General features: G+C 36.5%; 1 protein-coding gene across 3 annotated transcripts in view; it reads right to left on the bottom strand.

The window, feature by feature from the left end:
* The window catches only part of AKAP6 (A-kinase anchoring protein 6), a 297564-nt gene that overhangs the window by 129991 nt on the left and 142119 nt on the right, over positions 1-25454 (bottom strand). For 2 of the 3 annotated variants that reach the window (XM_074909861.1, XM_074909862.1), the window contains exons 6-7: positions 22541-22637; positions 21108-21274 (exon numbers count right to left, since the gene is read on the bottom strand). In XM_074909861.1, coding sequence (XP_074765962.1) covers positions 21108-21274; positions 22541-22637 — 264 coding nt within the window. The remainder of the gene's footprint in view (positions 1-21107; positions 21275-22540; positions 22638-25454) is intronic. The other variant, XM_074909863.1, reaches the window with a different exon arrangement.

Below are 25454 nucleotides of genomic sequence, written 5' to 3'. Positions count from 1 at the left end.
CTGCCATGTTTAAGTAGCAATTAATGGACCAAAAAACAAAGCAGGATGGACTTACAGAGTCTACACAGAGAGGAACTGAGAGTAAGGACATATGGATTCTGATTACAGCTCTGACTTGTTTCTGACCTGCTATGTGAACTTCTCAAAAATGCTTCCATTTCTTTGCCTCTGACTCCCAAACTATAAAACAGAACCACATCTTACTTCCTATCCACTTGTTTCTGGTACACATACTACTAATACAGGTTTCCCACACCATAAATTTTCTCACAGCTTATACATGTGCCCCAAGTAGAGATTAGAAAAGATGAAATCCAGGCACAGGTGCTAGCCTGCAGTGCAGCTGTAATTTTCTACATATGTCTGATCAGCACAATTTAAAACTTTGGTTTACAAATGTAACATGTGATGGCAAGATTAGTTCACAATCCCTACAAATCAAAGTCACAAATTGGAACCAGATACCATGCGACACTAAGCTATTCCAATTACAGTTAAAAATCAATACACATGGTCATTTGACTTTCCTGACAAAATGTTGCTCACATAGCACACGTGAGCCTAACGGTGCAATTCATATGAGAGTTGTCAAAAGATGATTCATCTTTATTCATACAGTCAACGATTTTTAAAGTGTTGTGTTTTGGGTTGTTTTTTTTTTATTCTTTTGGGAACAATATTATTAGTGCTCTTATAAGGAAGGAACTCTACCCAAGTTGATCTTGCACAAAATTCCCAAAGTAAACTGGACAGCATGAAAATCAGCCTTATTTTATTTTGCATTTCACACTTTAAAGAAACTGCAATCCTTGAGAAACAGAAAATCACCATAGGCCCTGGTATTACCGCTGGATGGGCATAATACTCATGCCAGATTGCATATACATCCTCTATCTCTACCACTCCTCTGGGAAAAGTTCCTGAGAACAGCTCAGCTTTTCCAGGGCAGCTCTGAACTCACCATCAGCTTGCACCAAAAGCAAAGGAAATAAGTTTTAGGACTGACTGTTCACTCCTGCTGTCTTTTGATAAGTATAACTTCTCCGTACACACCTTCAGTATCATTCGTAATTGCATCATTTGGTGTCATTCCCATTCCCCACTGTTTTACCACCTCTGAAAAACAAGAATATCTATTCATGACAGGTAGTGAACAGCAGCTCTGATCTCAACAAGCTTAGATCTACCCTCTCTATTGCTTAGATTGAAAGAGATAGTAACCCTATTTCTTGTCCCATTATTTTACTTTGTATTGCTTCAGTTCATTATCAGTTTATCATTGCATTTTTCAATTTTCCATCAGACTCAGCCTGCTTCAGACACCTCCCTTCTCCACAACTTCTTTACTTCAGCCTACACAGTTCCAGCAGGCAAATGTGAAAGGACTGTAATAATTCAAACATTATTTTGACTCCTAATTTTTAGCTACCATGATGCATACATGGCATGCCTACCCCTCTTATTGTTGTTTTCACAGAATCACAGACTCGTCTAGGTTGGAAAAGACCTTGAAGATCACCTAGTCCAACCATTAACCTAACACTGACAGTTCCCAACTACACCATATCCCTCAGCACTATGTCAACTCTACTCTCAAACACCTCCAGGGATGGGGACTCCACCACTGCCCTGGGCAGCCCATTCCAACGTCTAACAACCCCTTCTGTAAAGAAATTACCTCTTGTCCTATCGCTTGTCACTTGGTTAAAGAGACTCATCCCCAGTTCTCTGCAACCTCCTTTCAGGTAGCTGTAGAGGGTGATGAGGTCTCCCCTCAGCCTCCTCTTCTCCAGACTAAACACCCCCAGTTCCCTCAGCCGCTCCTCGTACGACCTGTGCTCCAGACCCTGCACCAGCTCCGTTGCCCTTCTCTGGACACGCTCGAGTCATTCAATGTCCTTTTTGTAGTGAGGGGCCCAAAACTGAACACAGGAATCGAGGGGCGGCCTCACCAGTGCCGAGTACAGGGGTCAGATCCCTTCCCTGTCCCTGCTGGCCACTCTATTGCTGACACAAGCCAGGATGCCATTGGCCTTCTTGGCCACCTGGGCACACTGCTGGCTCTTGTTCAGCCGGCTGTCAATCAATCCCCCCAGGTCCCTCTCTGACTGGCAGCTCTCCAGCCACTCCCCAAGCCTGTAGCGCTGCTGGGGGTTGTTATGGCCCAAGGGCAGCCCCTGGCATTTGGCCTTACTGAAACTCCTCCAGTTGGCCTCAGCCGATGGCTCCAGCCTGTCCAGGTCTCTCTGCAGAGCCTCCCTACCCTCGAGCAGATCAACACTCCCACCCAACTGGGTGTCATCTGCAAACTGACTGAGGGTGCACTCGATCCCCTCATCCAGATCATCAATAAAGATGTTAAACAGGAGTGGCCCCAACACCAAGCCCTGGGGGACACCACTCGTGACCGGCTGCCAATTGGATTTAACTCTGTTCACCACAACTCTCTGGGCCCGGCCATCCAGACAGTTTTTTACCCAGCAAAGCGTGTGCCCATCCAAGCCTCGAGCAGCCAGTTTCACCAGGAGAATGCTGTGGGAAATGGTGTCAAAGACCTTACTAACGTCAAGGTAAACAACATCCACAGCCTTTCCCTCACCCCATAAGCAGGTTGCGCTGTTGTAGAAGGAGATCAGGTTTGTCAGGCAGGACCTGCCTTTCATAAACCCATGGTGACTGGGCCTGAGCATCTGGTTGTCCCTCATGTGTTGTGTGATGGCACTCAGGATGAGCTGCTCCATCAGCTTCCCGGGCACCGAAGTCAAGCTGACAGGCCTGTAATTTCCCGGATCATCCTTCTGACCCTTCTTATAGACGGGCGTCACATTGGCCAATTTCCAATCAGTCGGGCCCTGCCCGCTCAGCCAGGACTGCTGGTAAATGATGGAGAGCGGCTTGGTGAGCGCCACAGGCAGCTGCTTCAGCACCCTCGGGTGTATCCCATCTGGTCCCATAGACTTGTGTGTGTCTGTGTGATGCAGCAGGTCACTGACTATCTCCTCCTGGATTGAGGGCGGGCCATTCTCCCAGTTTTCCTTCATTTCTCCAAATTCTACTACCACCCATTTTTGTTACCAATTATTATGATATGTTTCTACAGACATCTCAATTCCAGCATGAGAACATGCTTAACTCTAGTCATGTTAATAGTTCCCTTGTTTTTAATAAGATCATCACATGGATAATCACATGTGTTAATACTTAAATGATGAGGACTTTAAAGTATTTTTGCCTTTATCTGGCCAGCACTACACCTCCTCAACTACTCATTGTTTTGTCTTCTATTCCTCCTTAAAAGGAAAACGTTGAGGATCAGACATCCCAAAGCTGTTAACTGCTAGTGACATTGAGCTTAGTCAAGAGATAGTAAAAAAAAACAAGAACAACTGAGTTATCCGATATTTTTTTAGCATACATACTACTATAGAACATAAGATCCAGCAAAAGGTACATTACACACTGAGAAAAATTTCAAGTAGCAACAAAAGGACTAGAGGAGAAAGTGTACATCTCCCTGATTAAACAGTTTACTAGCAAATTAAGTGCTAATAAGAGATAATTCCAAATAAAACCAAGGAATATTTCTATATAGTTACCAAAGGGAAACAAAATTTGTTCTAATAAAAAGGTTGGCCAGAAAGTCTCTTCTACTGAGGAAGAAAATAAGTGTTTTGAAAAGTGTTTTAATGCCTAGACCCTCTAGAAGATCTGAATGGGAGATGCAGAGCATGCACAAGGCTCTATTTCCCACCTTGACAGGGGGCAAGAAGTGACCAGGCTGAATGAGACAGGGAATTTTTATGTCACTTTAAAGATTAGGTGCATAATTTATTTTAATATTTCATTTATGCCCTCGCTAAACATCTTAACTATTTCATCTCTCTTGAATATTTGTTCTTACATTTTTACTTTAATCTAGTTTAAATGTCATATCAGGTAAGTAGGTTAACAGCAATACACCCCTGACTGGAAGGACTCCTTCAGGCTTGCAGTGCTTCAGCTTCCAGGCTTCTCTTCCACTGTGTCTAAGGAATTATGGAACTGGTCTTACTGCGAGAAACAATAGCTATGCACAGAGCTGGCACCAAAGGACCAGGGGAGGTGGAAGTGTCATCCTGTGACTGTTGATACAGTGAAAGCTCTCTGCTACACTGCAGAATATTGGGATAATGTTTGAATCTCAATGGGTGCAGAGATGTCATTTCTTTGTTTGTTTGTGTTTACTGTGGAAGTCATCTATCTTGACTTTCATTTATTATGAGTTTTACACTCGGTTTACAATTTGACAGAACAAGCGGATGCAATGTGAAACAGAATAGCAAATTGATGGTGATCTTCAAATACGTTAAAGCTTGCCACACAGAATAAAGTAACAATTCTCTGCGTCTTCTGGGGATAGGACAAGAACAACTGTATATAAACTGCTGTGAGGTAAATTTAGGCAAGACAGTAGGAAAAAGTTTTCAAGTTTGCTGAGCACTGGAATAAATTGTTTTAGATGTTTCAGAATACCCACTACGGGCTGTCTTTAAGAAAAGAGTCAGACAGCAAAAACAGGTCAGATGTGGCTTTTAACCTTTTGTGCGTTGGGCAGGGCAGAGGACTAAATGACCTCCTAAAATGTCTTTTAGTACTTTGTTCTATGATTTTATGAAAATGTTATGTACCTATGAAGTAGAACTACAAAGACTTACACATCACTTATTAGAACCTATCTTCTCCCAGTTACATTAGACCACTGCACCAGGCAGCCACAGGAAAATGCTTTAAAGTACTCAAGTAGTTCATTGCATGGAAATATGCACACAACACTTCACAATTTTTCAAGAGGAGTCAGCATCTCAGCAAATCACATTGTTACGTTGTGTTATGATGCATGATGTTTTCATAATAATGTGACATGTCTAAATGACAAAAACTTGGCTTCCCACCAAAAATGTAAAGCAGTTTACTTTTTTTTTTTTTTTTAACATGGGAAAAAAGCCATTATCAGTTCATATAGCAAATTTCACTAAAAGAAAATGGCAGAAGACCAATTTAATACAAAGTATTCCCCGAGTCTGTAATTATGAGAAAACAAAAAAAGTTCAAAGGATTTCAGAAGCAGATGCTTCCATAGAACTGTGCATCAGTCCATACAATGAAACTATAGAAATATATAATGAACAACAGAACTACAAATTGAACACTATCCTGGAAGTTTTGGAAACATCCAGAACATTTCCAAAACCCAGAATATTTTTTCTGTAGTAAGGTCAATTGGCACTAATAGTATCAGTAACTGGGTTTTCCTCACTGCAAAAAAACCCTGTCAGATAATAATGCAATAAATAAATACTGTTTCATGTTATTGTTTCTATTTGATGCATTAATATAAAAGCAGAAAAAAACTTCTGGATAGCATGTTCTCCTTTGTTATAAATAACTCACCTTGAGATTCTTTTCTCGTTGCTGCTTTATAAGACTGCTAGATCTCTTTTAATGTCAGTTTTTCATAAACACAATATAGCTTTTGGCTCTCAAATTGTACCCTGAAAAGTTGCCATGACAGCATGCAGTTTTTCATCTTGCTATCCTCTGTATGCTATGCTGTTCCTCTCTTACCAAAGTCTCTTAGCACCTGCCCAGACATGCACTTGGCAATGTGATTAACTCCTATCATATATTAGCCATTCTTTTGCTCATCATTCCTCCATGTGAATGAAAGAGTGTTTAGCATTTTGTTCTGGTAGCGTGTTGGTTTTGCTGCAGTTATTTTAAAGCATGTTACTATGTCCTCGGTTTAGAAAGGAAAGGACAAAAAATTCTGTTGCAAGACTACAAGGTGGCATGACATGCGATATTCCTCTGGTCCCCTGAGAGTTCATTTTACAGTCTCATACCTCTTCTCTAGCCCTCCAAGCACTTTAGACTTACTCAGCAGCCTACTCCTGAAATGCCCTAGAGAAAAAGACAAGATAGAAAGATAGAGCAGGAGGACTACTGATTTATTACCTCAGTCCTTCCACTTAGTAGCTCGTGTTTCATGTTCCTGGGAATCCCAGCGATATCCTGACTCTGGTTCTTGTAGTGGCTGGAAGAACAACAGTACCACTGTCCCTACTTACTTTCATCATGAGATTCTCTACACAAGTACTGATCTTAGTACGGAACTATAAACTTAACTCAGAATAAATTCAGTGCTGCTGCCACCATGCATGAGGTTTATAAGACATTATTTTAGGCATCAAAGGATTTTTTGCTTTAACTTAGCAAGTGTTTTAAGATCACATGCAACTGTATTTATGAAAAGTTCTTTCTGACTCAGAAAATATACCATCTGCATTTGCTATGGGTCAAGCTGCGATTTGTTCCTGAATCAGTCACCCAATCCTAATTCTAATAGAATACCTCTGAATAGTTTTATACTAATAACTGCTCTGTAGAGACTCTTGAAATTATAATATATTAAAGACTGATCAGCCTATCAGAAGAACATGTAATTTTATGTTCATTACTTCTTGGTTCCTGACTATAGAATTTGGATGGTTGCACCTCAATTAAAAGTTGAATCAAAGTTAATATAATTTAAATAAAAACTTCAATAAAAAGTTAAAGTTCTGTTCTTAATAGCATTAATACCCTCTAATGACCGCTACGGTCATTACCACTAGATAACTGACCTTCTTGAACCTCTCTTCACATAGAAACCTTTCTCCCAACACAGTCAATTATTTAGCAGTAATGAGTGCTCTGTAAGAGATTATTGTTTAACCAAGTACCTTGACACACTGCTTTTTCCCTGTTATCTCTATTCTTCAACAAATGGTACATTTTTTTTCTATTATAGGCTTTTCAGTTCTGAGGACAGAAGGCTGTGGTCTTATTCTTTCCAATGCAAAAGTTAGCCATGTAATTGGCAAAGCTTCAGATATAATTAAAATCTTGAAAATTAGGATGCTATGAAACGCGGTTTGTGAGCAAAAACTGTGGCCCTATAAGACTGAGCAGTTCTGAGGGCAGGTTTGAGATACCTACGGAAAATGAGGAATACAAAAGAAATATTGCTGGGGATGAAAAGACACAATTCTCTAACAGCATGTGGACAAAAGAATGGAAAGAGAAAAATGAATTTTTAAAAAGACAGAAAGATTCAGGAGCATAAAGGAAATGAAAGGAAAAAGTGAATGAAAGAACAAATAAAGAAAAGAAAGGAAAGCATGAGAGACAAATTAAATTTGGGAGGACAGAATTCATTTTCATAAAGAAAGAAATATTTTTGGCAGAGTCCTGGAAGCATTAAATATTAACGGATCTTTGTTACTGTAGAACTGTGAGAATTACTGGTTCAGTGAGCTCAGGAAAAGGCTGGAAGACAAAAGTCCTGAATTCTAATTGCAGCTGGCTGGATGACTCTCCCTGTAACTGCGGGGAAGGCTCTTCACCCCTTTGCCTCAGTTTCTTTCTCTGTAAAATGTAAAACCCCCTTTTTTTCAAAAGGCATTCTGAAGCTTAAGTATGCTGTGCTTCAACAATACTAAGCATTAGTAGCTACTAATGCTGTTAACTATGTCCTATTCCTCATATCTTTCTTAAAGATGTCAGGCAGGTTATTTTGATTTCAAATTTTTAATATAAGATTCATGAAGCACCTTTCAATTCAAATGCTCAGGTTGAGGTATCTCAAGCATTTTGCACAAATTCAGTTAGGAATAACTTTTTTTTTTCCCCCCCCGAAAGAAATCTTGCCTAATCAATTTAAGAGAGCAAGCATATTCTAATCAGTTTATTTTGAATGCTCTGAACACTGGCTCCCTCTTGCTCCTCTGTACACAAAGGGAGCTATAGTCAGATTGTGGAACAAAACCTGATGAATCTAGTAGCAATACCAGTGTGCGATACTTAGAAATAAGATGAGAGTCAGAGATTTAAAAGCTGCATGGCACTGTTATACATTACTTGCTCTGTGAGAGGGTATTTTGGCACAAAATACCTGAGAAAATGTCCATATAATGCCTTAATCCAGTATATGGAAAAGAATGTCCTAAATGAGTGCTTTGCTCATTCAAAAGCAGTAAATACCTTTTAATGTCTTCGATGAATTCCCATCTGCTCTTTTTCCTTAGAAAAAGGCCTTGAAATCCAAAAGGAAGTAATACATTGTCCTATTGCCAACACTGCAGCTGTTTAGAAGACAACACAGGAGACATTTCTTCCAATAAACTTTTCTACGCTAATATTCTATCTCCTAAAACCCCAGCTTTTTTTCATAGTATATCTGTTACACTGATTGAGGTTTCCTCTGTAATGGAGCTACTTCACTAAGTAAGGGCACAACAGAGAACAGCAGGGAGGGGGCCTTCAAAGCAAACTGCTTATGACACAGCTCCTATTATAAAGGAGTTAAGCTAGATTTTTTTCTTAATGAGAAGACTGTAGGAAAGTGTAATATTCTATTCTGTTCTGGAAAATACTACAGGTAGGACTGCTGTATATAGAACCCTCTCAAGTAAACAGTTTACTACACTGGAACAAAATGGAGCAAGAAGGATTTTTTTATTATTTGTATAAAATATATTGTTCTTCCAGGCTGTAGTGAAATAGTTTCTATTTAATTGCAGAGAAATCCTAAGAAGGTTACAGCAGTGAAACATTAAAATTCTAAGGGCAACTAATAACATTAAAACTTTATAGCCCCAGATAGAATAATTTAGACAAAAACAACATGAACATATGTTTTGTGTAATAATAACAAACATTTATAGCTGTCAAGAGAGAAAAACACAGGTTTATGCACACCTTAATGGCGTGCATGGGTGAGCATGAGTATATTTAAAACATAATATATTACAAAATTGACAGCAGGCATGACTCTTCTGGGTACTATGTTAAATCAATGAATAAATTACGAAAAGTGTGCTGTGGCTGTTTGGATGTGTAATTGAGCTTAACGTATGTAGTGTTATTTCAAAAGAAACTGTTCAAGGAGTTTCTAGACCAATCCACTATGCATCTTTACTAAGCTGTTTACAAATAACAATAAATGAAACTGTCTCACAGTAGGAAGGAAGTTTAGTTATATACATTACGTAAATGGGAGAAAAGTTAATTTTAATATGTTTTTCAAGAATTAAAACCAAACTTATTATAATATTGCTAGGACTCACTGAATTGGAAATCAACATTTTTCATGTTCAGTTTTACGTTTATTTTAATTAGCTGATACTCTACAAACAAAAGTCTTTGTAGCAATACATGTCAGGAATAAGTCCACTGAGATAAATATGGACACTTCATACAATATCTACACTGAAGAGTAAGAATCAAGGCCCAAAACAATGAATTAGCAAAAATGTAAACTTAAATATATTCTATTTCCTTAAAATATTGCATGCCCAACAGATAAACAACATACCTTTAAAACATTTTATTACATTAGAACCTATGAAACCTATGAAAGTAACTTTTAAACCTTATTGTTGACTAGTTAATAACAAAAAAGAACAGATTTGCAAACTAACCCATTAGTTGTCATATTTTGAAAAAAACAGCTGGGCATATACTTCCATTCCTTGTTTCGGGGATGTTACTGCAGCCAGATTGTAAAATAGAAATTGATCCTATTTTCTTGCATTCCTCTTTATATTTTGCTGTTCCAGTAGTACTTGGTTATTATACAATGCTCTAAACTCTTGCACCTCAAATCTAAGATAGGAAAGGTAGCCTGTACAAGTTAATACTTGTACTTAACATCCTTGCAGTCTCCAAGAAAATTTGTCAAACCAACAGCAAGGACAGAAAAGAGAAGCTGACCTGAGTCACCTCCTTGTTGCCCCCCTTCTCTGATCTGAAATGACAGTCCTCGAATGTCAGCAATCATAAATGTTCCATTCTAGACTTCTGTTGCAACCTTAGCTTTCAGTCATAGTGTTTCAGAACACATGGTGCCAAACACTTAAGCAGATCTGAACTTTTTCCTTTCCAGTTTTCTCTCTCCTTTCTTGCCATTTTTCTCCATTTCATAAGGGATGATGTGACCTGTCAGCATCAGCCACACTTGTGATGTTCTTAGGGCTCATAAACTCAAGGATTAAGGCATACTGTGCTAAATGCCTGGCTCCTTTCTAGAACATGATTGTAAAGAGGAAAAAGAGGATGAAGAAATGAAGTGTACATGCCCAGATGAGCTATTCTTTCTCTCTGGCCTGATGATGGTTCATAAAGCATGCTATGGTGCGATTATAAAAGAATATGGCATACCACCTGTCTCCTGGTCAGAAATCCCATTTTACATTTAAAGCCATCTTAGGTTAACTGTCATTAATGTTTACAGCTGCCCATGGGACGTGGCTAAGTACGCTACTACCACACATATTTTTCTGCAGTTACTTCCAGGTGTTTAAGGAACAAGTCTAAATTTCTAAATGTGATGTATTCCCCATTGTATCTCCCACATTAGTTACACTACCCTGAGTAAGTATAATTATCAATAAATTAAGAGCATCTGAGATATTATAGGAAAGGCTTAACTAAAAATCCTGACAAAATACTGAAAAAAAAGATACAAAAAAACATTATCCACAAGTCTTTTAATATGAAATCTACGTTTAACAAAGTGATCTGCTAAAAAAAAGTTGTGTGGGTTTTTTCCGTAATGTAGAAACACAGAAAGAAGTCAGGTCACACAATGCTCAGCATAGCTGATTGCTGTTGCTAATAGATTAGCTTAAAAAACTAGCAAAATCTGTAACATCACTCTGAATCTAAAGTATAGTCAAATGTACTATGCCACAAGACATTTAAGACCAAGTCAGATTTAAAATGCAGGATGTCCAAGTAGATTTTTCCTTCAAACATTGTTTTACCTGATTTCCATTTTGTGACCACCACAGTGAAGAATAGCTGCTTTAAGTATACAGCTGAGACTAGAACGGAAAGATTCTACAGATTAAATCATTGCTAGAAGATGCTGTTCTGAAAGACTAAAATAGGAACTGAGTCGAAAAAAAAGGGAAATGCCACCCAATCATGCTGAATATAAAAGTAATTAAAATACTTTAAAAAGAATTAAAAAATGCAGAAGATAAAATTTACCTTTATCTAATAGTATCTTTGTTCACATCAATGTTCCTTTTGTTCTCTATTACACATTTAATCACGCTCCGACATCAACCATAACAGCAAAACCTCAAATACTGAACTGATAATTAAACACAGTAATATTTATAAGATGTTAGTTTATTCTGTAGATATGAACACTTAATTTAATGCACAAATACAATGAAAGTAAAATTTCTTTTTAAAGATAAGAGGAGTGCCATGCCAGTCACTCTTCAATTGAATGGAGCAGTAATTTTTGTTTTCAGAGCAGTAATATAATTTTAATAAAATGACAAAGATAGAATGCTATTAACAGAAGCAACAATCTTTAGTAATCACAACTGGCAATAGCATCCATATCAAGCTGCCATTTTTGAAGGACAGGATTTTTAGGACACTATATTAAATCACTAGCTTTTTAAACATTATTTTTACAAAAGCAAAACGTAGTGAAACATTTTGGCACCAAGAAAAGAAAGCACCTCAGTACAGGAGGCAAGCTGAGTTTACTCCACTGAAGCCTGCACTACCAGAGGTAATCAGGATGAGGAGCATGACCTGACAGTGCATGGCTACTACCAGAGCTAGAAAAAGCAAAACTGGCTAGTGGGGAAAGTAGAAGGAAACCTTGTAAGCCCACCTCTAGCTCCTATGCCACATTATCTGAACAATCCAAAATATTTATCATTGTGATGACTGGTAAACACATTGTGTAGAACACACATTTAAACTTTATTCTTTGATCTGACCAGAACCAATTTTGTCTGCAAATCAGCTACAATGTCTACAGAGTGCTAGCTTTCAGTCCTACTGCACTTCGATCTGGGTCTGACCATGCAGTGAACACTCTAAGAAGAGTCTCCACACAAACTTCTTCACTTGTGGTCCTGGTGAAATCTTGAACTATTTTGAAGAGCAACAGACAGCATGGAGGGCAAGGGACCAGGAATAAGAAATAAGGAAGGACAGTTAACTGAAAAGATCTGAATTTCAAATAATTTGCTTCGTTAGTGATAATTATCTATAAAGCCAACCATCAAACTTGTTCCACCAAGACATTTCTGTCAGCTAGGATTCCTTCTTTTCACTTCCTTATCTGTGAATTTATTTTATTCTGTTCCAGTAACTTCTGAATTCAAACTCAAAAAATAAATAAAGAAAAAACCTGGCCTTGAATGGACACACAGGGTTCTGAGTCCACACAGAAAAGGAGACAAGTAATGGTTCTTACAGGCTATTCTAGCAATTTCTTCTTTAGAGTGGAAATGTCCAGTTTTCTGTAAAATGAATCTGGGTATTTTTGTGTGCACATTACCAGAATCTTACTAAATGTGGACTTTTCTGGAAAACTAAAAAGCATATAAAACAATAGGCAGACATGAATAAGAGTCTTCCACCTATGCATCGATATGATTGTATAGAGAAAGCAGAATGAACAGATACTGGAAAAATAGAAAATCAAGGCCTTTGAGTGGTTAATACTGAGTTTAAGTCACTTAAGATAAATGTGTTCACATGAATACATGCACAAATACACTCGTGCTTTTATATTTTCAGACCCAACCGGAATTTTTGCCTAAATAAACTTGTCAGAGTTGGTCCAGTTATGCATGTGAAGTTACAATAGCCTAACATACTTTCAGAGTTTCAGATAATAGTGTTCAAAGATTCAAATAGCATTTTGGTAAAATTTGTCCCTTGGGTGTATGTCAGTTTAAATATCTCTTCTCATCAAGTTCTCAGTCTGCACTTGTTCTCAGTGGAGTGATTTAGATTTAAAACATCTTTCAAACTGAACTTGATCTATGTTTTAATAGAAAGTAGCCTTACTTATTCTTAAAGTCAAAAATCAAAATTTCTTTGCTGTTTAAGGATAACTGTTTCTATTAACAGTGTTGACTGTTAAAGAGCCTACAGTTGCCAAAAGTAATCAATATACAGTATCTAGAATCACCAAGGTGTAAAAATTATAGAAGCGTACTATAAATACCATAAGATACCTTGGTGTCCTTGTTCACATCTTTGATTAGAATACGACTTTTGATATTTTTGCAGGAAATATGAGATTATGTTGGTTTGAAAGTGTACCTATGTTTTATAACACAATTGAATATTTTCCTTAAGAGTAGATGCAGATTATCTGCAATAATAGGACTTTTTTAATGTGTGGTGCTCTACATCTTATACTTGGTAGTGAGCTTAATAAACCAGAGATAAGGTTACTTTCAGATCCAATGAAAAAGAAATTAGGAGCTCTGCTACCATTTTAGAAATTTGGCTTGTTAAAGATTATTAAAATTATTTTAACTACCATGTAAACAATACTGTCATACAGAATTTGCAGCAAATATGCAAGGAGGCTGATGGATATATGAGAAAACAATCTCTGTGAGCTAAAATGGGACCAAGGTTTGTTTAACTGACTTCAGGGACACAATTTCAAGAACAAATAGTAAAATATTTAGTCAACTTGTGGTATGGAGAAGTTTTATCAGGGCTCATGTAACATGAAAGAACAGGTTTAGGATGGAGCGCATGTTCATTTGTCTTCTCTTACTGCAGTCCAAACACTGGCTGCTTAGCTTCATTCCTTTCTCCATGAAGGGAGGCTCTGAATTAAACACAAAGTTGTTCCTCCTTCCCACTAAAAGGCACACAATTAACAACTTGGGAGATACAGCTTCCAGTAAACAGCAGTGAATCTACCATGTGGAAGCTGACTGTACATTCAACAGCCCTAAATTTTTTTTTTGGGCACCTCTGATACTTGTGCTTTCAATCATTCGGAAAAAAAAATCTACAACTATTTAAACAAAAGAAATATTTTCAAAATACAGCTTTTCCAGATATGCAACACTTAAATTCTTCTATCAGCAGAAAATTACTTCCAAAAGCAATGGTAAAGTGTTACCAGTCCATTTACAAGCACATCTGCATAATCCTGCACCTTAGCCATGTAAAAATGTAATGCTTATTACCGCAACATATTACCCCCATAACAATAGGTTAGATTCATCCCAAGTGGCCTCAGTAAGGCTGGCTGTGGATTTCCAGGCTGTGAGGAGGAACCGCACAGCCTCTTTCCCCGTGAAGCAGCCCATCACCAGCATGGTCCGCAGCAGGCTCACAGAGGCATAACAAGATGAGGCGACCAAGGACATGACTTGATTTACGGCATTTCCTGAAAGATGTCAGCTGTGTAAACGCTTATGAGTGGCCAGCTGGAATGTTATGTTCTTCCTTCAGAAAAGGAACAATAGCTCTGACACCTGCCTCTCTCAGTGTGTGTGTGGGAGAAAGCCCTTGTAAAAGAGGTGACCAAAGGAAGGTTTTAAGGTTCAGTTTGCTTGTGCCTGTGTTTGTGAAAAAGGCCTTCGTCTAATGACCCTAAAATTCATATTTTATGAGTCTGGAAACTTACAATCTTTCACTCCAAAATTGCTTGCTCAGGTAAGGCATTTTAACTAAGCAAGAACTTGTTCAACCACATAATTCTTTTACTCTAGGCAGAAGAATCTTAGCAGTTTTATGATGAAGAGGAGGTATTCTGCAAATATTGTTCTGTATGCAATGTATCAATTTAAGGTCGCGTTCACTTAGAAATTTAGAAGATTACTTGGTTACTTTGGCTGTGCATGGTTTTTTTGAAAGCTTCTGCCTATCTGAAGAAAATTTTGCTTCAAAATGTGATAAAGAAAGGCAGTTTCTTGGCAAGGCAAAGGTTTTGTCACTAAAAAACTCTGTACCAGAAAGGTACTAAAAGATACTAAAATTCTGTGTTTCCTTTCTATCTGTACTAAAATTCTCATGTAAAATTTTCCAAATAATTCTCAGTACTTTCAACAAAGTTCTTCTGCCCAGTTGTCATGATCATGTCTTTGATACCCTTCAGTAGATCCCATTTATCTGTATTTCTTGTTTTCACAATTAAGACTCACTGTAAGTCAGTCCCATTAAATTTTCCATATTCAGGTTGTCCTTTTACTGATGCTCGCTTCTGCTGCTACACTTATTCTGAAACACCTTTCTGTTTCCTTTTATTCATCCACTCTAAAATGGTGTGTAAATTTCTGGTTTCACCTCTCAAATCCTTCATGAAGATACTTTTTGTTACAGTGATGTCTGTAAGATTAAAAATACATAACTTATAAAGCAAGGTATTAGAAACTAGCAAACTGAAGAACTTGAAGTGTCTAGCTGCAGTAAAAGACACAAATACTCATTCTCCTTGCTTCTTTCTTAGGTTCTTTTCATTGATACATCAACATAGCTTGTTTCAATTAGCTTGGAAATTCTTAACGGATGTTTTTAATTCTATATTTGGATAACTAATACGAAAAAACCTCAGTTGTGAATCATATGTTCCAGCAAAAACACTAAAAGACAGGCTTATTCCTCACAAAACCAAGATTTTGTCTATTGATTTATAGGATTTTGTAAATACTACTGCCCTTTTAATTCATTTGACCAATTTATCCATGGTTCAAAACCTCACCCTAGAAGCTGACAGATCACATACTAAAATACCTAAAGACAAGCAAAATAATAACTGTAGATGCATTTTTACCTAGTAGGGCAGAATTAACAGCCTTGTTTGTACTTAAGAGTGAGATCACACTATCTTTAGTCTAGACTTCCAAAGTTCCAAAAGATTCAGAATTGAAATGTCACATGAATGATTTTAAACTGTTCAGCTGTTAGGCACAATACTAGTATTTATGTACAGACAGCAGTTTAAATATTCAGCAGTTTAATACTATGCCTCAATGGCAACATAGCAGAACCTTCTGTTCTAATTACAGGAAATCACTTCTACTACTATCTTCTGAAGTAGTGAATTTGAGCTACTGACTTGCAATACTTTTCAGCACAAAAATACTCTGTAAGGTATTATAAGGTACTTTATTCGCCAGTGAAAAGTAGCAACTAACTGTGCCCAAGACTAACCAGTTGTTCTGAATAGAAGAGACTAATATATTCAGCTGAAACTGCAAAGAATTAAAGTGGCAGATGGTAATTACTGATACTGGAAGTAAGCCTGGATAAAGGTCGTTGGAACTTCAGTTTAATGTCTGATCTATAAGGTGTTGCATTCACGACATAAAACTCTCTCATGTCTAGATGGGAATGTTGCTCATCATGGACACATTAGAGAAAAAAAAATTACTTCTGCTAAAGCACAAACACCAACTTTCCTTCAATATTTCTTTTCAACTTTCCTTCAGTATTTCTTTTTCAAGAAGACTTGATTAGGCCATGAGATAATCGTAGACCAGGATGGCATGTGTATCACCAGATGAAATTCCCTTTCCATATGTCTGTACAATGTCAGAGATGGAAGTCTGATTTCCATTTCACTATCTTTCAAATTGTTACCGACAAAGTGATGGCTATTAACTTGACATTTTATTCCACAATATTAACATGAGACACAGGATTGAATGCATGCGTCTGTTTCTGAGTTGGTACATGTGGAAGACAGAGAAAGAGAGACTGTAAATTAAATAAATAAATTCAGTTTGAGGTGTGAAGTTTTAAAAGTCCCCTGTGACTTAACTCCAGGAATCCATATAAAATGATCCCTCTAGCATATGCTATTCCTGCCCTTTCCCTAAAAGCAACTAACTCAAGGAGAAGAGAATGAAGGCCAGTTACACATGTCATTTGACAACTTCAAAGCACTGACAACTACAGTAATGTATTGAATACTCCAAATGCATATACTGGACACTAGAAACCCAGGTTATATAAGTATAGATCCTATATAAGTATAGATCCTATATAAGTATAGATACTAGATACTGAAATCATGCTCTTTGTAATCTGTTGACAATATTTAAGACTGTCACAATAATAGACTTTCCCTGTTTTTAAATAATGGAAGACATCAGGAAAAGTACCAGTGTGTTGGCTTTAATATTACTGTAAATACATCATACTGATGTTTGCAGTTTAGAAATCTAGAGCTGATAAAAGACACTGAGAAAAAGCAAATTATCTACTCACGAACATGATATTTCTCTGCACTGATCACAAAGATACCAAAACACTTCATTTGTACATTCCTTTTGTAACAAAGCATTAATCTAAATGCTGTAGTAATAGCAGCATGATTGGATGGCCAGGAAAAGTTACAAGTCTGAAGTAATAAAGGACAGATTGTTACCAATCTCTAACCTATGCTCTGTCTTGTCCATTTCACAAATTCATCCTCACACTAAAACCCTGGGCAGAATATAATTGTTCTCGACTGCAGTGTTTAGTCCACCCACCAGGTCTGAGACCAGTGTTACGACAAAACTGTCAGTCAAGGAGTGTTCCCAGAATCCCAGACTGTGGTAGATATTAAACAACTTCCCCAGGTTTTCATTTTTTTCATGAAAATCACTTTTCTGTGTACTGATGACTGTTTGTTTAGAATGGCTGTAAAAACTGTGAAGTTATGTGCAACTGCGCGGGACATGATCCTGGAAGTGTGGGATGCTTAATTACATATGAAGAGGAAATTACACTGATTTTCTTTTTCCCTTTATACAAAGGTTTGTTTTACCATTTCAAACTCTGTTATACTGAGCCATCTACTATTTCTGTGATTTTAGGTTTATTTATTAAACATATTTTTACCTCCTCTTCTAATATTCTTTAAATCCTTACTGCTTCTATAATCAACTCACTGACCGACAAGTCCATTACAGAGTTAAGACAATCTTCTCAAGAGTGCTTTTTACCTGAGACAACTAAGTCAGATTTCAATGTTCTAAGCATTATGCCCAACGCCTTAACCAGTTTCAGTTTCTGCTTATTTCTCTGAAGCTGGAACGGAAAAGTAGAAAATCTTTTCAGTAATACAGCAATTATTGTGGAAAGGAACATGTCCAGAATATATATATATATATATATATATTTTAAAGATATATACATATATATATTTCTAGAGTACACCATTATTCTTTTAACCTACGAGACTTTAGGTTCTGATGTTATGCTCTAAACTGTTACACAAAAAACCCCAAAACTTAATTCAAACATATACTTGCAGAACAAAAATATCCAGATCCAAAAATTATAGTCACGAATAAACTGTCCAAATGCACACTGGAAGCAGAACTTAAGAATACTATTTCATACAATTTTGAATGAAGGAGAATGCCTACTATGGGCAAATGTTATTAAGATTTCTATCCTTTTCAAGGACATTAGTTACACAACTAACTTACAAGCTCTTCAAAAAGCAATGAACTTTTCCACCACACTGAGAGTTAAATAGATCAGAGTAATACTCAGGCAGTAACACTCACAGCCACTAGATAAGAAAGTACATTGTAGTATTTTTCAGTACCATTCTTTACTGTTTATTGAAAGCAATACTGTTCCAGTAGGCCTTCCCTGATGGAGAAGAAGTGGCCCAATTATAAAGACATCAGTTACTAAATAAGTGGTCTCAGACATCTCCAGAAAGTGAAAAAATACGAGTTACACACATATATGCAAACATTCCTCCTATTTTCCAGGTCTTTTAGAATATTACTTACTATTTCCATCAGGAGAAACCCCCTACTGTTAGCTAACTGTCTTAAGATTCTGAAAGTCAGATGTATCATATGTCATATTTACTACTCATAATGTTGGATCAGTACTTGTTGGAATGTATTATGGAAATTTTTTAAGGTACTTCTCAGTGGGGAAAGGCAAAACCTTATATCCTCTAATTTAAGCTGAATACTGTCATTTGTTTATTTATAGAAATGACAGAATAATAGTTTTAGTAAATGCTTATTTAAAGAGATCTCATTGTTTTTCTAAGGTTGTACAGAGAATGCAATACACTAGAAGAGCTTAGGCATCAGAAATATTTAAAATCCCTTGTCTTCTATAGCAATCACTGTAAACCACTATAAAACTTATATACAATAAAATGAAAAATTTCATAAACAGAATCTGAATTCTTGCAGAATGTCCCTCTCTCCCATCCTCCATTGCTTGCACAAAAGATGCCACAGCACTATGAAAACATGTTTAAAAAGTCCTAAGGGAAAAGTTTCCTAGGGTCTTTGAAATTCCTCCTTTTCCTATTTCTTTACAGATTTCTGACACCAACACTGTTCCTGTAGTTTCTCAAACAAAGCAAAAAGAAAAATACCCTCTAGATATAATCTTTAGATTTCCTGTTATACTTCTTAGGTTCCTTTTGGCTTTTGAAATAAATGCAAACTGAAATCTAGTTATATTACCAACTGTATTTTAATTTTAATCAATCTTTCAGCATGAAGAAGTAGATGGTATTTGTCTGCACTCTTGCCCATACTTAAAAGAATCATATAGGGATATGATTTAATGGATGAAATAACCTGAAAATACTTTTTGTTTGGTCATATTTTGTCTACTTGTGTTTTTATTTAACTTGTAGACACAAAAAAAGCATTGCTTCAGGTTCCTATCTGTATGATAAAAAGCACAGAGCAAGGAGCTACTACCTATCTATATGAAAAATTTACTGCAACATAAACCATGCCTCCATTTCACCCTTTTCAGGCAAACATTCGATTACAATTATTCCAAACTAGCTATTCCATAGTTTTCATAGGAAAATCAAGCTGGATTTTAGAACACTTTTTATGTGATAATTTTGATTAAGCAGTTAGACTTTTGGCCATGGATGAATCCAGCTGTTCAGAGATACAGGGTCTTATTATTGCCGGGGTAGAAACTTAACTTTGAGCTAGTCTGTTTCCTTTAACAGACTTCAATATGAAACCAAGTGTTGCTCTACCACCTACTTCCTAAATTAAGAGCTATGTGGCACCTACTTCCTAAATTAAGAGCTACTTTCCACCATGCAAGTGACAAGGGATATCAGTTCAAATTATGTCTCCTGCATATAGGTCTTTTCCTGTATTTTTGCTTCATTGTTATCCTTGGCTCTTTGGCCACCATCTCTAAGATCATTCTTGCTATGTAGAATTATGGCAGGAAAACATCAGACCATTTCATGTAATCCTAGCCAAGAGTCACTCTACAAACTACTCTCTAGGAAGCAGGGAATATCAACGCAAATTGTCTGGCATCAGAATCTGAAAATATACTCGGCACAACCATCTCTGTTATTTCTAGAAACAGGAATCTTGAATTTTTCTATAAGTTTTAGTCTGCTGCATGCCAAGATGTTAAGTTATTGGCTTGTTCTGCTACATATTCTTTGCTTAATATGCACTGCAAAAATCAACGCTTTTCAACACACTCTCCCTCAATCACCTTTGCTTACTACTGATGGTAATAAAGAGTCATGGACCCTACGCCAGAAGTTTCTATTCTGCACAGTGTCCCTGAACTGCTTGCACCAATCTGAATAAGCATGTTTTGTATTTAAAATGCTCTTACAGATATTAAGTTTGGCAACTGGTAAGTACTATAGACCTCTGTAATAATTAATGTCTACAAAATTATGATAGGTAACAATACCTTAGTCTTAAAGTACTTAGAGTATTCAACACATGCACTATTATGGAGGACTTAAACTCAGAGCAAAAAGATTTGTGAAAAGGCATATGACCTTCTTCCCACTACAATGGCCATCCCCTAATTAAGCAATGCATCTGATAGTCATTAACAGGAATGAGATAATGAATCACTTTCTCTCTTCTTTGTTAATTTGCTGTAACCAAGCGGCTAATGGATGTCAGAGCTGAGTGATTGCACTGATTATAGTGATTTATAGTTGCAACAAAACAATTTAAAACCATTCTGATTATTCATGTTAAAGATGCTTTATGTTTTGTTTACTAAATGTTTTATGTTCCCCCTCATGCCCCTCCACACACAATGAGACAGGTCTTCCTGGAAAACTTGAAAGTTCTAAGATTTTTTTTATTGTTTCAGAGTAAGGCATTTCATTTTGTTTATAAAAAAAAAAAAAAAAAAGTTTACCCAGTAGAAATGAAAAGCCTTAGGGTGGAAAGAAAACTTCAGTGGTGCCTAGTTCAAAAGAAGACGGAAATAAGAGGAAATAAGGCAAACTTCAAGCCACTTACCTTAGGGCTCCCAGTCCCTTCCTCATTCTCTGCAGACACATCAGTAGCCAGTATCTCTGCTTTGATGATATCCAGAGCCCTAAGAATCCAGCTGTGTTGCCGTTTGATTTGCCTCTGTAGTTCCTTCCATTGACTTGCAATCATCTGCAGCATGTCCTTCAGTCCTTCTCCAAAATGAAGGGGAAAAAAGTAAAAGCTGTAAACTCAACTGCATCTTTAAATATTATTCTTTATTCAAAGAATTAGTAGGATATTTAAAAGAATAAATGCAAAAGTAATTTTAATGTAATTTCTCAGCAATAAATCCAAGAATTACTATTGTTCATACTGCAAAACAATGCTATAGAGTCAAAACATTTCTTTTAGCCACCATGTTAAATTTTGACTTTGTTTCAGATGACAATTTCAAGAAGAAATACCCACATAAACTGTGATTTCTATGCAGTAGGGAATGCTATGATACTCTCACCATCTAATATCTAGTCTTTATCTTGAAACATTTCATAATCTTCCAAATACATTTTTCTTACCTCCAACTCCTGTATAGATTTTCTGTAGTTTACACATTATTATTTTCAAAGTACATGATAACACGCACTACCTTTCTCCGCTATGGCTTCTATAATTTTTTGGAACTATACATAGGAGTCACTGATTCTGTATAGCTTTCACATTACACAGATCTGTCTGATGCTGTGCAACAATAGAGGCACAATGTATAACATGATCAGAAAAGAGTAGACCAAAGGATAACTTCAACCTGGATGAAAAGCATGTTAAGTAGGCCAAAATTAAGATGGCATTCTGTAGCAGTATATGCTGATTAAAATCCTATTATCATACAAATCACGCAAACATCTAAAAATATAGGGGGTGGTGGGGATAGAGAAAGGAAAATCAGTATATCTCTCCCCCTCCTCTTGATTTAAGGCCTCTGCAGAAAAAGGCAAGCCTAACCAAAGGAAAAAGGTATTTTTAATTTTAATCTATTCCTCATAAATATACTAGATTTGATGTAAGAATTCATTTAAGTGGCAAAATAAAGCTTTACCAATGCAATTACCCATGCAGAGTATGTAAAAATATATATATATTTGAAACCCTAATTCATTATCTTAATGTTATTTCCATAGCACCTACATCAAAGAATGTGTCAGTGTGAAGTTTTCAGAGATGTGATTTCAATTGAAACTCAGCTGAGCAGCAGGACCAAAATAAAATGAACAGACTATTTGCAGGCAGTATTTCATTTTATAAGTATCACTGCATTGTATGCAGTATATGAAACATTTATAAATCTTGAAGGTCAATCTGATAATGTAAATATTAATAATACATAAGGAAGTGAATATATGCAGTAATTTACAGCAATGCTTCTTCATTCTTTAATAGTCTGGAGACATAAAGACTTGCAATATTTCAGAAGGATTTACCTGATTTGTGAGATACAATAAGCTCAAGAAGTTGACGTCCTTCTTCTACCACTGCTTCTTTTAAAGCACAGTGGCTATCTACATTCAACTTAAAACTCTGCAAAAAAGAAAAGAAAGAAAAAGAGAGAAAAAACTCAGTATCAGACACTGGAGAAGCAGTTATCATAAAACACACGTAGCAAATTACTTGCTGCTTTTTATCAAGAACCACATCCCCATTTAACCCAATAGCCAAACTAATTTGCGATACTAAAAGCTATTGATATTTTGGATCTGGGCTCAAAATGTTTCCATTAGATCAGCAAAGTGCATCTGTGTTGAAACAGCTGACAAATCTAGAAATTCATTAGGTTTTATGAAAAGTCACAACCCGTAGGCTATATCTGGAGTAACAGTGTTCTATAAAATACACTAAATTTATTCCACCACATATGAGCTCTGTTTTTTTCAGATTTCTTTGAAATGTTGGTGATAGCACTATTTATGAAACCATAAAAAAATTACAGCATTGAATATATTGGCCTTATGTGCACTCATACAAATCTATTAATATTGTGTTTCTGAGTTAACTCTCATATCCGTTTTCAAAGAACAAATCAGACTGCTTTAGATCTCTGCATTCTTAATTTGCAAAGCAAGTATTTTTCATGCTTTTTTCACTAATATTTTTACTAGTTTACAAAGAATCTCCGCTTTAACAGTGATTAAAATTCTTTCTTTTAAATTTATTTTTTATTATTACAAATTGCATTAAAATCTAGTAACAGAAAGAGGAAATGTTATGTCATTTCGCACACCACTGATAACTCGGATAAACTTGTGAATTCTTTGACAGAGCTTCTCACTCATACTTGTGTGTAAGAAAGAGAAACAAAATACAATAAAGAAATGGGTACTCGCTGTATTTAATCATATATCATCTGCAGCCCTGAACACACACATGCAGCTCTTGTTCTCTTTGAAATGCCTACGGAATGAACGAAAACAATATTTGACCCCTTGGAGGAAAAGAGTTTTGCCTTCTCTTGGGAATGAGTTAACTGGCAGAGATGAAAGGAGACTTTGCAAGTGCACATTTGTAGCTTCTGTTTTTTATAAAACTTATAGTTCTCCAAATACTAGTGAGCATGCTAGCACCAAAGGAGCAGACAGCACAAAATACTCAAAGGCCCTCGTTTCTTGTGGAAGCAACCATTTCTTTTCTTTCCTAACTCCTGTAGTCAGGCTGATTGGTGTAGCAGAAAATAATACTCCCAGAACTTTAATAAAATTATGGTTTTTTACTGTATTTGTCATGGTTGAACGAGGCACATTGCTCAGACAGACTCTTAACACTCTTTCAAGCAGCAGTGTACCTGACAGTTTGTGACAGAATGTTTTTGAGAATTCTCCATTCAAATAAAGAACAATAAACATGAATTTTGCTACCTTCAGCATTTTGTCTAGCCCAATTTTCCTTGTATGGGCATCTGAATATATTGTTTTGTACCAGCTGTTGACAACTGGGTCAGTCAAGAGAAGTTTAAAAGGAATAAAGGATCCTTAGTTTATGTCTGGCCCTTTCTTAAATCTGGAGTTTTATGAACTCAAATCTAGAAGTTCTTTTTCCTTCATAAGAGCACGTCTGAACAAGCACTGACAATATTTAATTTACTGTTTACTTAAAACAGGCTTGTACTGAATAGTTTGTAATCATGCACTTCACAGGAAATGCACTATGCGTGTGCCTCACACAGCAAAAGAGAACCTAAAGGACCTGAGAGTAGGTTGTGTAATTTCATATAATTGAAGTTGAGTATAGATGCAGCTGGATGTGGCACTGTCTCGAGATGATGTGGATGTGTTTGATAGGAAAATTGGAAAAGATGAGGTATTCTTTTTCATTAGGAAAAAAAAAGACACTTGCTGTCCTAGAAAGGATTCATTTAATGTAACGCACCAGATACTACAATACAGCTTGATTTTCAGGTGCACCTATTAACCAGTAATAATGTTAAACTGAAGAAGCAAAATATGATGAATAAAGATGGGGCCAAACTTTTGGGGTTTGACTAGCAATATTCTCCTTGTGCAAAATTCTGATTTTATGGATAAATTATGCATGGCACAAATACCGTGAACATACATGAAATTTAGCAGAAATAAACTCTTACCAGCACAGAAGCATCAAAAAGAGGGAACCATTCATATGAGTATAAATACAAACAGAAGTGAAGGGAACTGTCATTTGATGTAATGAAGTATGAGTTTTGGCTTTAGAGTTATATATGTATATATCATTTCTTTTGAGTGCTAATTTCCTAACAAAAAGAAAAACATGGACAAGGAACACCAGACAGAATAGCCCTTAATCAGTGCATCAGTGCTCTTGGTTCCTAATACCTGCAGGGCTGAAATTGACACATGAAAAGGCAGACAGTTGAAGATGTGGCAAGTATTACATGTATATGCAATGGAGAGATACTAATTTGCACAGCTGAAGATAAAATCAGACCAAATATTTGGAAGGGAGGAGGACCTTCAAACACAGAGGTCCTTCCCATCCTGTATATTTCCTGTTCCCTACTGTTTACTTATGGCATTTGGAAAATTGTAACTCTAACAGCGTGTGACCTGGGTACTCTGCTCCCCTCCTCCTCTGATCTTCCCTGATAATGAATGGAGCCTTTGCATCTGAGAGAAGAAAGGAGAAGAGGAGGGAAGTCAATTAATCAAAGCCATTTTTCCAGACACATTTGCAGCTATGGAGCAGTCTAAATATCACACATGAGCACATATACATTATGGAAAATGCATGTGCACTGGCCTGACAGCAGCTTTTTAAACAACACATTAATGTCATCCCTAGCACTACAGTGTATATAATATACTTTACAAGCTGCAACAAGCAAAATTTCCTTCTAAAGTTCTCTGC

The sequence above is a fragment of the Athene noctua genome, chromosome 6 (assembly GCF_965140245.1).
Source record: "Athene noctua chromosome 6, bAthNoc1.hap1.1, whole genome shotgun sequence".
Taxonomy (NCBI): Eukaryota; Metazoa; Chordata; class Aves; order Strigiformes; family Strigidae; genus Athene; species Athene noctua.
Note: the sequence above shows the minus strand (reverse complement) of the source record. Positions and strands in the feature narration are given on the sequence as shown.